Consider the following 14691-nt stretch of genomic DNA (forward strand, 5'->3'; position numbering starts at 1 on the left):
TCTGAGGCAGAAGAGATATGTAAGGGGAGACCCACCTCACAACCAGTTCTCTGACCCAAACAGATGAGAATCCAGCCTGGCAGAGCAACGCCTGGAGCACGAGGTAGAAAGGCCAGGCTCCAGCGGCTAAAGAACGCCCCGTAACTCCAGGCACCGCGCTCCAGGCCAGTGCCCTGCACGTATCTTTCTTCCTCACACAAGGAGTACAGGAACCGATTCTGGCGCTGAGGGTTCCCTTCCAGGGATCACCTGGATGACTGGAAGCCAGTCACCCACCCGAGGCGAGCTGGCCATCTCCCCAGCGTCAGTGCCCACACGGAGGCCAAAGCCACCTCACCGAGTCAGAACCTCCTGGGCAGGGCGCAGGGAAGGCCCGCACCCGCTGCTGCCACGAACGAGCCCTGGGGACCACAGGGTGCCTGGCGGGCGGCCCCCGGCCCCGCCGGCTCAGCCCCGGGTCACACCACCCGCTCGGGGCTTCCTCCGGCCCGGCCCTGCCGGCCTCCAGGAGGGAGCCGAGGCCGCCCGCCCCCGGGCCGAGCCCGAGCCCGAGCCCCTCCGGCCGCCGCCCGGCCCCTGAGCGGGCCGGCCCTGCCCCGGGCGCGGGCTCTGTGCGGGCGCGGGCCCCGGCAGGTGTGGAGGCGGCCGGGGGCGGCCCCCGAGCGCAAAGGAGTTAACAGGACTTTGTGCCGCTTCCCGCCCGCGCCTCCTCCACCCGCCTCATTACCTGCGCTTCGCCACTGCCGGAGCCGCGGCGCGGGAGGTGGCGGCTCGGCCGGGCTTCCTGCGCCGCCCGGGGCTGCCCGCGGCGGCGGGGCCCTTCCTGCCCGCCCGGCGGGGCCGCGGCGTGCGGGGGCCGGGGTGCGGGCGGTGCGCGCCGGCCCGCCCGTGTGCCTGGGGGGGGAGCGGGGCCGGGGCGACGCGAGGGGAAGGCGGGCGGAGCGGGCGGGCGAGCGGGTCTGCGCGCCGCAGCCCGGCAGGGATGCGGCATGGCCGTGGGCTCCGTGAAGATGCCGTCGCCGTGTGAGGGCGCGGAGCTGGCGCGCAGCTGGAGCCCCGGCGGCGGAGCCCACGAGCCGCCGCCGCCGGTGCAGCTGCGGCAGAAGCTGCGGGAGCTGCCGGCGCTGCTGAGGAGCGGGCTGACGCTGCGGAGGAAGAGCGCCGCCGCCGCCGGCCGGGTGAGTCAGGCTGCGGGCGGCCCGGGGCAGCATCCCCGCCGGGGCCGCCCCCCGCTCTGCCCGCCGGGCGGCGGTGCCCGGGCCAGGCGGGGCGGCACCCGCAGCGCCCCCGGCCGGGCCGCGGCGGGGGGGGGGAGGCGCGGGCCGCCGGCTCTGGCCCTCCGCGGGGGCCGCCGGCCGGGCGGCGGGGCGGGCGATCGTGCGGCGGGGCGGCTGCTCGGCAGCCCCGGGCGGGGGGTGCCCGCGGTCCGGCCCCGCCAGCTCCGGTAGCACCCGCGCCCCGTCCCACCGCCGCGCTCCTCGGGCGGCGCTGCCCCCGCGCCCCGCCGTGTGGCACCGCCGGTGCGGGCCGACGGGCAGGTGTGCCCGGGCTTGTGCACACGCGAGTTCAAGCCGTGAACTTCAGCGTGGACGCTGCAGTGCCTTTCTGGGCACGGCCGGCCCCATCGCGCCTGCCTGCCGGGGCTGCGGCCGTGGGGGCCGGTGGGCGCCGTGGAGATCCCCGGCCACAGCGCACGCCATCGCCCTCGTCTAGGAAGGCTGGTGGCACGGCCCTGCAGGCCGGGCACCGCGGTACGGTGTGGCACCACCGCCGCCGGGAAGCGCCTCACGCCTCTGGAATCTCCCAGTTGTGACTGGAGCCACATGGCGGGGTGGGATCGGGATCGGGATCGCCACCCAGGCACGGCGAACCTTACTTGCGGGCCCAAACTAGACTGCAACCCGTCATCCGAGTAGCCAAAATGAAGGAGTGGGTTTACCTGCGTGGGGGTGGGCTTGCCCAGGTGCGGGATCAAGCAAGCTGCCCCGTGGTTTCGGTGCACCGATAAGTGCCCCTGCAGGGAGTTAGTGGGGAGAAGTCAGCGTGGTGTGTGTCTGTGTCTTCATCCACTTTGCAGTACTTCACCCGTGTAAACAAATGTTTTCTCTGCATTGGGAAGTTCTTGTGAAATACAGTGGGGTGTGAATTTAAAACCAGACTTCCTGACTGAATGCTTTGTTATAAGAAGATATACAGGCAAGGAAGATAGAGGATTAAGGTAGTATATGAATTTGCAGCATAATAGCTATTTCTGAGCAGTGTTTTGATTCAGATTCCTGTTCTGGATTTCTTTCTTTCCTCAAGTGAGCTTAACCCACAGAATCAAGCAAGTCTGTATGGAGATGCCTAATGATTTTTATTGTTCAGGTGAAATAGTAACCCATTTAACAAGTTGTCCATATGAACACAGAGCTAACAGGAATCAGTTAATTTTAAAGAGCCAAGTCTTGCCCTGCCCTAACAGGATGTTTATGACTGATATCTTTCTTCCAATAAAGATGAGTCCTTTTCTGAATTGCATTGCATTTGTTCCACTTTAACAGCGTACTACCAAAGGAGTGGAGTGCAGTGAAGAGGTAAGAAGCAGTGTGGAACCACTGCTGGTAACAGTGTTTGTTTGCAGGCAGGTCTGAAATACTGGTTTAGCACAACAAATTTGTGATGCTTCAGGGAGACGCCATGCGGAGCAGGCTCAGGTTTATCCTCATACCACTACTGAAAGCATTTGACAAGTGACTGGTACAGCAGTTGTTACTCTGTAAATATTTTGAGCGTGTGAGTTAACACCCTGGTGAGAAGCCTGGGTAGCTCCTGGGTCAGGCAGCCTCTCTGTTGCGCTTGCTGAAGCCTTGGACCCATCTTGCTTCATACAGTCCCAGCCGAGGCTCTGCCTGTCATTGCTGATGTACCATGTTACAGACCAGCAAACAGCACGTGACAGATGTAGTGGTGGTGTCATCTGTGGCTTCGCCTCCCAGTACCCTGTAGGTCATATTGCAGAGTTTTTCTTGAACTGTCTGTCCTGGTAGGAAGAAGACTGGAGAGAAGATGGTGAGTTTGTAGGGCAGTCTGAAGTCAACCCAGCAGATCTTGGATCGCTGGGTGATGCTGTGTGGAGATGCTGTGTGGCTCCAGCAGGACCTTCTTGCCGGTGGCTTTGTCCCGGGCAGAGAATGGGACTGCTGTGCTCTACTGTATCTGGGTTTGCAGGGATTCTCCCACAGATGGAATTATTCAGCAATGCAAGTGCCTAGTGGGGTGTTCTGAGGTGCAGGTAGTGCTAGGAGTCCAGTAGTGATGTTAGTGTTGCTTGTTCCCTTTGGAAACAAAGTGGACTCCTGGGTGCATGAAGGGTCTGTCCTACATGAGCGGTTCCCAGGGAGCAGCCTGCTCTGTCATTAGTGCCCTGTGGTGATTCCTGGCCGTTCCATGCACATGCGTTCCGCCCCACTGAGAAATGGAATTTTAGGGGCATGACACTTTCCACATATTTCTGTTCAATGTAGAGAATAACTTGAACCCTGAAAATGACAGTATTTGAGAGAGTGAAAGGATATGTCAGAGTAATAAAATACAGCTTTTTTTTCCTTTTTTATACTTTCCCTTTTAAGCATAACTGGTAAATTAAAAAAGTCTTAAATTAAGGTTGGAGAAAGGTTGAAAAAAACAAATATGGAAAAAAGATGCTTTTTTTTTTTTTTTTTTCTTCACCTCAACAAAACATTTCAAGTTAATCCAAAGTTAATTTTTGGAGGGTTTTGTTTGCTTATGAAATCTCCCTTCACTCTATCCCTTTGAAAAAAAACAAAAACAACTTAGTCTGATCTTCCTCTCTGGTGACTTTTTCTTTGTGCTTTTTTGTTTGCTCAAACACCAAGCTGAGAGTCTTATTTGTCCAGCTGGTTTCATCAGGAATGTTGCTCACTTAGGTGAGCTGTTTTCAAGTAAATGCTGACTAGCTGAAATTCTGGCTTGTTTAATTTCCTAGAAAAATATTATGACCCCTGAACAGGGGGTCTGCCTCTGATGCTGGCTTGCTGAGGGACCGCCTGCAGTGCAGTTTGCGTCCACATCTATAAAGCGGGGATAATCTGCGTGTGTGCATGCTTGGGGACTACGGATAATAAAATAGAATGGAAGTGTTAAAGGTGCTATAATTGTTTTAAGGATGTACTCGACTGCATGCTGTTCAACCACTTCCTGTGGTGCAGGGAGGAGGAAAGCATTGAATAGTAGAGAGTAGTATACCAAAAAAACCTGAATACATTTTGCAAACCAGTATGGGGTGGAATAAATATTTTAAATCTGTTTGGGTGCCTCAGCCCTTGGCCCTTGGCACTAGACTATCTAAAAATTGGGACCAGAGATGGGGGTAAATGAAAATGTAGTGTAACAAAATAACTGTCTCCCTCTCAGTTCAGTGAATCCAAACCCTGGAGTACAAGTGGGTATTTTTGGCTTACTGTGCTGGGATATGTTTAATTTTAATACATGTGAAGAACTTAGGGGTGGAAAAACACCTTGTAGAAAAGCTGCAGTAACTGTTCTGCTTGCCTGTTTGTGCGCTGTGGAGCCGTACTGTACTGCTTCTGCTGTTTAGGTAAAAACAACCTCCAGTTCCTTGGCTAGGGAAGCCCAGTGCTTTCTTTTTTTTTTTTTTTTTAAGCTCCTGAACTTTGAACTGGGCATTGGCCTTGTCCCTGATGGTAGGTTTTTTTCTTAAATTTGGTCTTAGGGCAGGTGCAGCACAGATGTCTGAGATGGCACTGGGGGTTAGGCTGCAGGTGCAAGGTGTGGGCTTTACTCCTCATCCTCTGCTTGGTGCTCCTTTGTTTCTGCTGGATAAAACCGTAGAAAATGATCCATTCTTTTGCTGTGGTAGCTGTGTCTGTGTGTCAGAAGCAGAGGAGGGATCTGTTGCAGTGGGTTGCTGTGCCCTGTGGAACCATTCCACTCTGCCATATGCTTTCTCAAAATCTTTGGAAAATGGGACCCTTCTGTTTCCAAGCTTGCCTCCTTGAGGTGTGTGTTAAGCGTGCATGTAGTAAGCATGGTTATGTACTGTCTTGGATGTTCTTCCTGGTGCTTGCCAAAGATGTTTTCCTCCACTCCCCTTTTTCTTGTAATTAGTGATGAAATAGGGGTCTCTGCCCCTAGAAGTACCAAGAATGCCAGCTGTGGGGTCCTGCAGGCACATCCATGCAGCAGTCACTCCATCATGCCAAAATTCCTTTCGCTGCACTCCGCTGCACTCTTAGTGGAGCTACTGGATGCCTCCTGAGAGAGCAGGGAAGTGCTCAGAAGTCAGAGGAGGAATTACCTTGCATACGCACATGGACACACACATTTTTAACGACCTCTTCTGCTTTCTACGTGCACATTTACACACAAGCAAAATGCTGTTGTTGTATGTGAGCATGGGTGTTGCTCTGTCACAGTAGTGGAGCTGCAAAACCTTTTGGACATCATGGTGTCAAACCCCATTACTCTGATATTGTGAAAGAACTTGCTGGCCTGTACAAACCTTCACCATGGGACACGCCTTTTGGCTTGCTGCAAGTTGTAGAGATACCATGACTTCTTGCTTTTTTGAAACCCTGTAATGACTTGTGAGGTTTCTGGAGGTCTTCGGCCAGGGAAATGTTCTCAGACTGTCTTCACCTTAGCTCTGTTCTGAGTGACAACTTTGCTGTGTGTCTATGTCAGGATGTAAACTTACTGTAGGCTTACGGGTTGAAAATAAACCACAGGAGTTGGGGTATGGATGCTAAAAGTTTACGTGAGTTCAGGGGGAGACTGGAGAAGTTCATGGAAGAGAAATGTATTGAACATGCATAATCCTCACCAGGCACAGAAGGTTCCTGAGCTGAAAATAGCCAGAGGGTTGGAGCTATTAGAGATATCTATCATATATTCTGGCACTAGTAGTTGTCATGCTGTTGGAGACAACTCTTCTTTGGCAGGGGAAAAAAATCAAATTATATGCAATCTGTTTTAATTAAATGAAGTATCTGAACCTCTCAACCTACATTTTGCTCAACTTTTATTCATCTCTTGTAAGAGGCTTTCAGTTGCTTATGTCATTCAAGTTACTTTCCTCTAATCAACTCATGCTGTGATTAGGGAAACCATAGCATTGTAGATGAGGTTTTGCCAGGTCATTAGTAATTCACTACTGGAAATACTCAGAATTTCCAGTCCTTCTTTCCACGGCTACATTATGCTGGTGGTTGATAGTTACATTTTTATTGAGCCAAGCATATAGATCTGCCTCGTGCTCAGGTAATCTTCCCACCAATGACTGACATTTGTAGCAGTCCATATCCTTGTTGGCAGCTCCTCAGCTTAGCAGTGCCTGAGTGACCTTGTATTTCATGCTGCTGAATTACACTTTTTCCCTAATATTCCAGTTCTTGAAGTCACCTAATCTTCTCGTATGCCATTCTATTTATGTTTATTTTGACAGTGCCTCCAATTTTGTGGCGTCAACACATTTCATTAGCACCTTTATGCTCATTTGACCAGTGTTGTTAATGAGAAGAAGAGAAAAAAAGTCAGGAGAACAATTGCTCTGGTACCTATGTTTATATATACTATAGAGGCTTTAATTTTGGAATTTCTTCTTCTCTAAGGAGGTGCGGTGTGTAGGAGATGCTGTACTGGCTGAAATCAGTGCACAAAAATACTGGTTGGGAGTTTTACTGTCAGCAGTGTTATTGAAGTAGGCTGATTGATATTGGTGACATTTGGCTTTCGAGACTGCCATAGAGATTCTGCTCAGTAATGTAATACCCCTGTCACTTTTGCAGTTATTATGTGACCAAAAATAGTTGTGGTAAGTAGTCTTGAATTTTTCTTATTGTCATCAGGCTTATGATATATTCCTGCTAAACATTTGATTAAGATAATTGTCTTTCACACTTACCAGGTCTGTGACTGGTGACACTTGAAATGTTGATTAATGAATAAAATAGCTTAGTGACAGTGACCACAGTAGCTGATGGGGAATTTCAGTGTCCCTTGTGTTTATATGCATGATAATTTGTTTCATAGTCAGTGTTCAGTGAATTACTAAATTGAAAATACTTCTTAATTAGCCCATGTGTTATGACAGCTGAGAAATTATGCCTGGCTTTGATTAACTACAGTTGAATGAAGTGGAATGCAAGCCTACTCTTCTGCCCTAGGAAGTAACCTAATAAGTTTTGCAGAATGCAAAGTTATTTCTCTCCCTGAGGCTGGGGATTAGTCTGGTTGCCAGGATGATGTCCACTGCCTGTGGTCTTACTCTGGCACTGGGTATGAGGCTGGCAATGCCTGGACTGACATGTCAGCTGCTTTGGAGCGTCCCTGTGAAGGTCCAGATGCAGCACTAGCAGGTGCCACTGCCAGTGCATGGGGAAGAGGTGCCATCGTGCGGCTGGTGCTCATGGAAGGTGCATAAAATTGACATTGACCCCTTGTTGCAGAAAAAATGTAGCAGCTTGCTGTAAGCTATGGGACAGGTTCTGTTTCCTTTCCCCGTTTTGGCCAGAGCATATCCTCGTGAGTCCCTCTCTGACCCAAAGCTGGCTGCTACGAAACACGGTTTTGTCTTTGTTGCCCATACTGCAAATTGAGCTCAAGCTGAAAACACCTGGAGTTAATTTTGCCCATGCTCAGTGTTTTAAGTGCTGCTTTTCTTGAGCTGATAATAACACCTTCAATTTATTGGGTGTTATTACCCAATAATATTATTGGGTTAGGGACTCTGAAAGAAAATATTGATCACCCCTGCACATTTTTGTAATCCTGGTTGGGCAAGGATTTCACTACTTTCACTTTTGGTTTTGCTTCTGTTTCTAAGGGATGTAGCCTGCTGATCCTCAGATGTGATGCTGCTGTGTGTGGCTTTGAAACCTATCAAGGAAATCTATGTAGGAAATAAGATCAGCTCCACTGGAATTGAAAGGAGTGTATTCGAGTATTGGCAAAATTTCTGCTAGTGTAACATCCTGATGAAAGACTCAATTTAAATGTGAGCTGATTGTCCCCTTAGTTATACATTTAAAGGGAGATAAACAAAATTCACTTTGTGGAATTGTATACTTTAATTTGCTTGATTGCGAACCGGTATTATTGGTTAATTCACGCTAGATTTCCCAGCCGCCCGGATGAGTGAACAACACTGCCCTGTACAATTATGACAAACTCCATTAAGGTTTGTATTCAGCTGTTGTTACTTGTATGGCCCTAGTGGTTTGAATTCCATTTGCACCGTGAGGAAATTGCAAAACAAGCTGTGCATTTTTATGCTGATGGAAATGCTGAAAATAGACAGCAATAGCTTTTTAAAAGAGGAAGAGAAAAATAGGAAAGCAGAATGTGCCATCTTTTCACCCTGACTCACAGAAAGCCATTGTAATAAAACAGATTTATCCTTACTATGTAACGATTAAAGTAGTATTTCACATATGGGGAAGCAAGGCGCTTGTTCTTTATACTTACACCCTGTAACTTGCTTATTCAAGAATAGCTGAAGTGCCCCTGTCCACCCTGGTTTCACCTCACCCTAGGTGGGTGCAGGGTGCGACAGCCCGTGTATGAAGGGCTGGGGGTCAGGGTGCAGACTTTGGGGTGCCTCTGCTGAGCTGCTCAGGACCCTGGGTAGGTCTCGCCACGTTTCTGTGCCTGGTCACCAGGCACCCCGGTGCTGGAGGTCTGGTCGGGCAATCATCTCCTTGGGATGTGAGCCCTCTTCTCTTAGGGGTTCGTACTCACGCCTAGAAAAAGAGCCTTAGCATTGGTTGGGGCTCAGTATGGTGCTGTAGGACTGAAAATAAAATGGGACGCCTTCTAATTCTGGGTAGAGCAAGAGTGCCCGGTTCTTTTGTAGTCCCTCAGGGCTGCCTTAGCTGGGCCATCCATACACTGCTCTGCTCTTTGTGCACAATCTCCTAAACCTCTTTTCCCCCCAAATCAGGCTGCTTTGCAGATCCTGTAGGGTTCATATGCATGGATCTGTTTCAGTGGAATATTTTAGGTTGTTTCTTAGTGTCTGCTGTATAAACTTTAGCTGTGACACCTTTTGATTTAAATATTTTTCATTGTATCTGTGCTTTTGGCAGAAGTTTAAGGATAAAAATGAAGTCATTGGGGCTCTAAAGTTAAAACCCATGGAAGCAGGATCTGAATATTTTCAAGTTCCAGGTGTAGAAAGCAGTAGCTATTCATAACTGTCATGATGTCTTTTATCTCAGTTAACTTACAGTTTGACTTGGGTTAGTCTGACCTTGTAAAATGATCTACTTCTGGCTGTTGTATTATGCTAGGGCTGATAATTAATATTTAAATCTTACAGTACACAGTTTTCTCTGATGAATTCCTTTTTCACAAGATATTTTCCTGGAGAGGACACAGCAGGCTAACTGATTAAAAGTCAATATATTTTTTTATAGTGTAAAAGAAAATATTCCGCTGATTGAGGGGGGAAAAAAATCCCTTCAGTCTATATAAATACCAGTAGAGCTGTATTCATAGCATCACTAAGGACTTTTTCATTCAGTGTTTTACATTGTTTGTATTTTATGCATTATGCATTCAGTTTTACAACTTAATTAACCCATTAAAGCTTAAAATGTCAGATGATTTCTAGTTTGCTTTTTTTTAAAAGACTGATTGTGAGGAATGCAACTTACTTCCTGTTTTCCTTCATTTGGGGGAAGTTGCCTTTCTTTCCTTGCTTTTTGAATCTCATACCTAAGTCTTTATGTGACTAAGACACACATGGGCTACATGAGTTAAAGCAGTAAGGAAAGCAATAGTTCAAAGCCTCTCTGGCAGTCTTTTATATGTGTGCTTCGTCATGATCCTTTGGTAGCTTCTCCTGCAGCTGGTCCTTCTGAGCATCTCTGCAGGCCTTGCGTCAGCATCATCGCTGGGACTATGGAACAAGCAGCGCCAAACAAGGGGCAGTGGTTGCTTGCAGTGATACCACTGGTGAAAGAAATGTATGTCAAACCGTGCCCTTCATGATGCAGTGGACAGTATGCAGTCTGCAGGTCAGTACTGAGTAGTAGTGAACCAGAGGAAGTACGACATTTTTGATTTAAAAAAACCCCAAAACCACCAACAAATAAGAAATAACCCAACAGAAAATTGAGATCCATACCACTTGTGAGCATTGAGAATTTATGATGTGGCTTGGGGGAGGGAGAGCAGGTGTTTGGGTTTTGTTTATTTATTTTTTTTTAGGGTGATAAGCATTTAATTGTGGTTTTCTGGCCAAGTTCTGGCCAAGAGAGTTAGACCCAGTGATCCTAAAACACTTTGTAATTTGAGATGGATGTAGTAATCATTCGCTGTCGTAGACTGCTACTGCACACTGTTAAACAGATGCTCCATTTCATCCCATAGGTGAACGCACTTCAGTGATGCATGAATTGATCTTTAAAATATGGAAAGAAGGGGAGAAAAACAATGCACATGCATGGTTAGCTCTGAAAGTCACAAAGCTGTTGTTTACCGGATGGCTGGAGGAATGAGCTAAAAGAATCCCTTAGATCTGGTCTGGGTCCTAGCTTGCGTACAATCCAGTGCTTTGTTGCAGTCTGTCATTTTTGCAGCGCCTCGAGCCTCTTGGCAGCAAAAGTAAATGTGGGGGGGTGGGCTGTGAGTCTGCTGCTGAATCTGCTTTGCAGGATGAACCAAGATTTGTGGTGTCTGTTAAGGAAGGCCAAACTTACGGGAGATGCAAGTCCTAAAGAAACAAAACCAGAATCTAGTAGTTAGCTGCCGAAGAAGAAAGGTGAGGACACAGTATATGCCAAGCTTAAGTGTGTTTTGGCTTAAGAAGGATAAGCTGTGAGATCTGTCCATGTTGGCACTGATTTGTGCATAGGAATTCTTTAAAGTAGTCTTCCTCTGCATTTTCTTGGAAAAAAAATAGTTAAGAAACAAAATATAATAACCCTGCTAGATTTAGTCTTTATAAATACTTTTGAAAACTTAACCAGAATTTAACTTCTGTTCACAAAGAATGGTGTAATTGTGTAAAAAATGGACTTTGATACTTTAAAAACTTATACCATGCATACCATCTTAGAGCTATACTCAGTCAGCTGAAAGAGTGTTTACATATGATTAAAAGATCTAATTAAAAGATTAGATTCCACAGTATCTACATGTATGAAAGAGATTGATAAAACTGGTCAGCCTGTTAGAGCTTAGTAATTAATGAATTGTAATTGTCTTTGACAGCAATTGCTGGAACAAAATACATAAAATACAAAAGATAATAATGGTAGTTAAATGTATACCTCTTTATTTATAATTTTATTATTGTGTTGAAGGATGCAAAGAGGAACATTCAGCAGATATTTAATTTCTTGTTTTATCTCGTTAAACAGACAGTCCCAAAACAAATGAGTTTCAGATTAGTTTTACCAAAGCTGTTTATCTAATTATGGCTTTCACTGCACTTGAATGAATGGCTGCAAATCAATAGGTCTCTCAGGTTGCCAGGACATGCATTAAAACTGGTGAGTCCCCAAGCTAGAATAGCAGGAGTGTTGTTTCTTTTTTTGGTTTTTTGTTTTTTGTTTTGTTTTTTTTCCATTGAGATGTCTGTCCACAGTTTCTACTGTGTATGCTTAAACTGAGAATTTATCTGAAGCTCTGCTTAAAATTCCCATTTTTGAGTTGATCATTTGCAATTCAATGTGGCAATAAATATTTACATTATACTGGTAGAGGTTTTATTAAAAAGCAAAACAGTTATTTCAGAGTAAGCTAATGCAGATAAAAAACGTTGTGGTGGGTCAAGATTATGGTTCACCTGGTCCTATCTCCGTAAGTTTTAAAGTTAACCTAACAGGTAATGATTTTATCCACAAATATAAAATTTCTTGTGCTTTCAAGAGAGCGTGTGGGCCAGTGTTGTATAGTCTGCCTTCTACATTGTTGGTTTTTTTTCTGGTTTCAAATAACCAGGGGTACTTTATATGGTGATTCTTGGGCATTGTTACCATTAACCATTCTAGTTGCAGCTTTTCATGTCACACATATACAAATCCAGCCTTTTAATGAATCTGGCTAGTATTTTGGCTTCAGACTCATCTTGGAACTTACATTTACAGAGCTTGTGTGTGGGGTTTGGTGGTAATGACTTTACAGGGGAAGGAAAAATGTGTTTTGTTTTATTCTGTTGTTAATGAAAGCATTTCATTTTGTTCCGTTTTGAATATTCCACCTTTAATTTCAGTGACCCTATCCCACCTTTAATTTCACCTGTAATAATTTTTCTTACCTTGTTTTGAACTCTGGTTCTGCAGTGTCACTTTGAACTTGTGATGGCTTGTGCTGAATGTAATATTCTAGGTGAGACTGCACTGCTGATATACATAGATTGTTGGATGAAAAGCCTGTGTGATGGAGTGAGGGAGGAAACTGCACAATTTGCTATTGTTTTAGAGTTCCTGGTGGCACAGATCAGTTCTTCACGGAAATGTCTTCACAGCCATTCAGGTTGCTTTCTTTAAGCTGATATAGTTAATTTACAACCATGTAAGTTGTCAGCTGGTTTTTTTTTTTCCTTCCATGGGTGTTACTTTGCATTTGATGTGGATAAACATAATTTAACACGGAGTTGTCCACTCACCTACCTTGACTAGGTTCATCTGAAGTTGTTTATAGACTTCTGATTGTGACCAACCAAAATCGCATATGCAAAATTTGGTTATCTTGATGCTGACATCACAGATATGTTTTGTTAAACATCATTTAGCCTAGACTATAACATTGGGGCATGTGGGCATCTTGGTATTTTCCTGTTCTTAATGAAAACAGCCTCTTTAATCCAATTCTTGTCCTTTATTACTTTGCTATTGCTTGATCAACTACAATGTTTTGTCTCTCCAGGAAAGACTGCTTTAGCTTCTTTTGAGGAGTTTTGTGTGTTAGGGTGTCTATACTACCTCTGAAGTTGGAGATACAATTGTGGAGTATCACTGTGTAGATGGTTTCTGAACATATAAGAAAACCAGCTAATATCATGTCAGCCTTGACCTTGTTACAACAAGGTGTGTCGAAGGCTCTCCTGTTCTGGTAAGAAATGTAAGAGTATTCATGACTGGGGAAGCTCCTGTTCAGTGGGTGGACAGGCAACTGTTCGGAAGGCTCTATACTGACTAGTGATCAACAACTCTGTCAAATAATCTACTATCAGGATTTTCTTTTAAAACTTCAGTGACAGAGTCGAGAATACAATGTTAAGAAGCAGCTACCTGTCCAATACATCAGAGTGAGCAGAGAGGGGAAAAACATGTTTTGTTCCTTTTTGTTTGTTTTCTGTTTTTCTGCTTGGACAACTTTATGGCAAAACTGCTGCTAGGAACAAAACTATCTAACAGGTAAATCAGCAAAGATTTTTGAAGAATGTCACATTACAGACAGCTGTTCCCTAATCTTCTAAAGCCCTTTGTCAAAAACAGAGGCACAAAATGTCCCTGTAGTGGACTTTGTTATTTAAGCACAAAGTGTAGCTAACAGAGCAACACTGCAATTAAATCAAAGTTATGGTCTTATTAAAAACAATGGAAACTTACTGTCTTTGAGAATCTATTTATTGTGGCTGTAGAAAAGGACCTGCTTCTGTTGCTTATTAATAGCAAAACATGTTACAGGACAGTTTGTGGCAGGATGGTGGGAGTGGATAAGGAAACATTACATAAATTAAAAAATTCCAAAGAAGCTATCCAGAGACAATAATAATTTATTTTTATAAACCTGAGTTAAAAACTGTCCTGTCAGTGAAATAATGGTAATTTTTGTGAGACTTCCAAACCAAGAATCCTGATTTTTCATTTTTTTTATTTGAGTTAACCAAGAAAACAGACTGAATCTTCATCCCTTGCTTTAGCAGTTCTTGGTGTTATCTGACTTTCAGAAACAAAGCTAAATACTGAGGGTCTGTGAGTCATCATCTTTTCAGCCTGAGCCAACTCCAGTATCAGTATGTGTTTGTTTGTTTCTTTATACCATGACTTTTTCCCTCCTAACTTAGTCATTGTTATCTCTTGGCACAAGTGGAGAAGTTAAAAATGTCAACAAGCATGAGGCACGCTAAAAACATGCAAACAAACCTCCTGTGTAATCTTCCAAACCCCAGAGTGTTCCCGTTCCCATTACTCTGTTGTTCATGAACCCATCTGATCTTTTGATTGTATCCTGGTGGAAGGAGCAGGGAGGTGAATTCCAAAGCAAGGCTTTATGGACCGGGAACAGTGTCCTAGAGGCCCTCTCCCGTTAACTTCTGCTCGTGTGTCCAATGCCCACAACAGATGTTACAGCATTGCACAGAGAAAAGGCAACAAATAGATTAGAGGTGAAAAAACTTTTGTTAACTTTTTCTAATCTTTTTGCAAGCTTTGCTTTTTGAAGAAGTCTATATGTGTGTATCTGCATACCAAGAAGGTGCTGAAACTGTTTAATTTTGCTACAGTTATTTTTTGGCTCTTGAGAGGTGATCAAATCGATAAGTTATCCCATAGGCTTAGGCTGGCATAGGTGAAAAGCCACGTGGTTTGTGGTGGTGATTCCACTGAGACAACAACCAGTTTGAAGTCATCTCTCAAAAGCTGGTGTGGGAAAGGATGGAGTAGTAGGCAAGTTGATTGGGGTGAAAATCAACTGGTTTTTGAAGACAGTGTATCT

At 45.5% G+C, this 14691-nt stretch overlaps 1 protein-coding gene across 2 annotated transcripts in view; it reads left to right on the forward strand.

The window, feature by feature from the left end:
- Positions 1-938: 938 nt before the first annotated feature.
- RAPGEF5 (Rap guanine nucleotide exchange factor 5) overlaps positions 939-14691 on the forward strand; it is a 164803-nt gene continuing 151050 nt past the window's right edge. The window contains exon 1 of one of the 2 annotated variants that reach the window (XM_040590067.1): positions 939-1178. In XM_040590067.1, coding sequence (XP_040446001.1) covers positions 990-1178 — 189 coding nt within the window. In that variant the 5' untranslated portion in view covers positions 939-989. The remainder of the gene's footprint in view (positions 1179-14691) is intronic. The other variant, XM_040590066.1, reaches the window with a different exon arrangement.

The sequence above is a fragment of the Falco naumanni genome, chromosome 4 (assembly GCF_017639655.2).
Source record: "Falco naumanni isolate bFalNau1 chromosome 4, bFalNau1.pat, whole genome shotgun sequence".
Lineage (NCBI taxonomy): Eukaryota > Metazoa > Chordata > Aves > Falconiformes > Falconidae > Falco > Falco naumanni.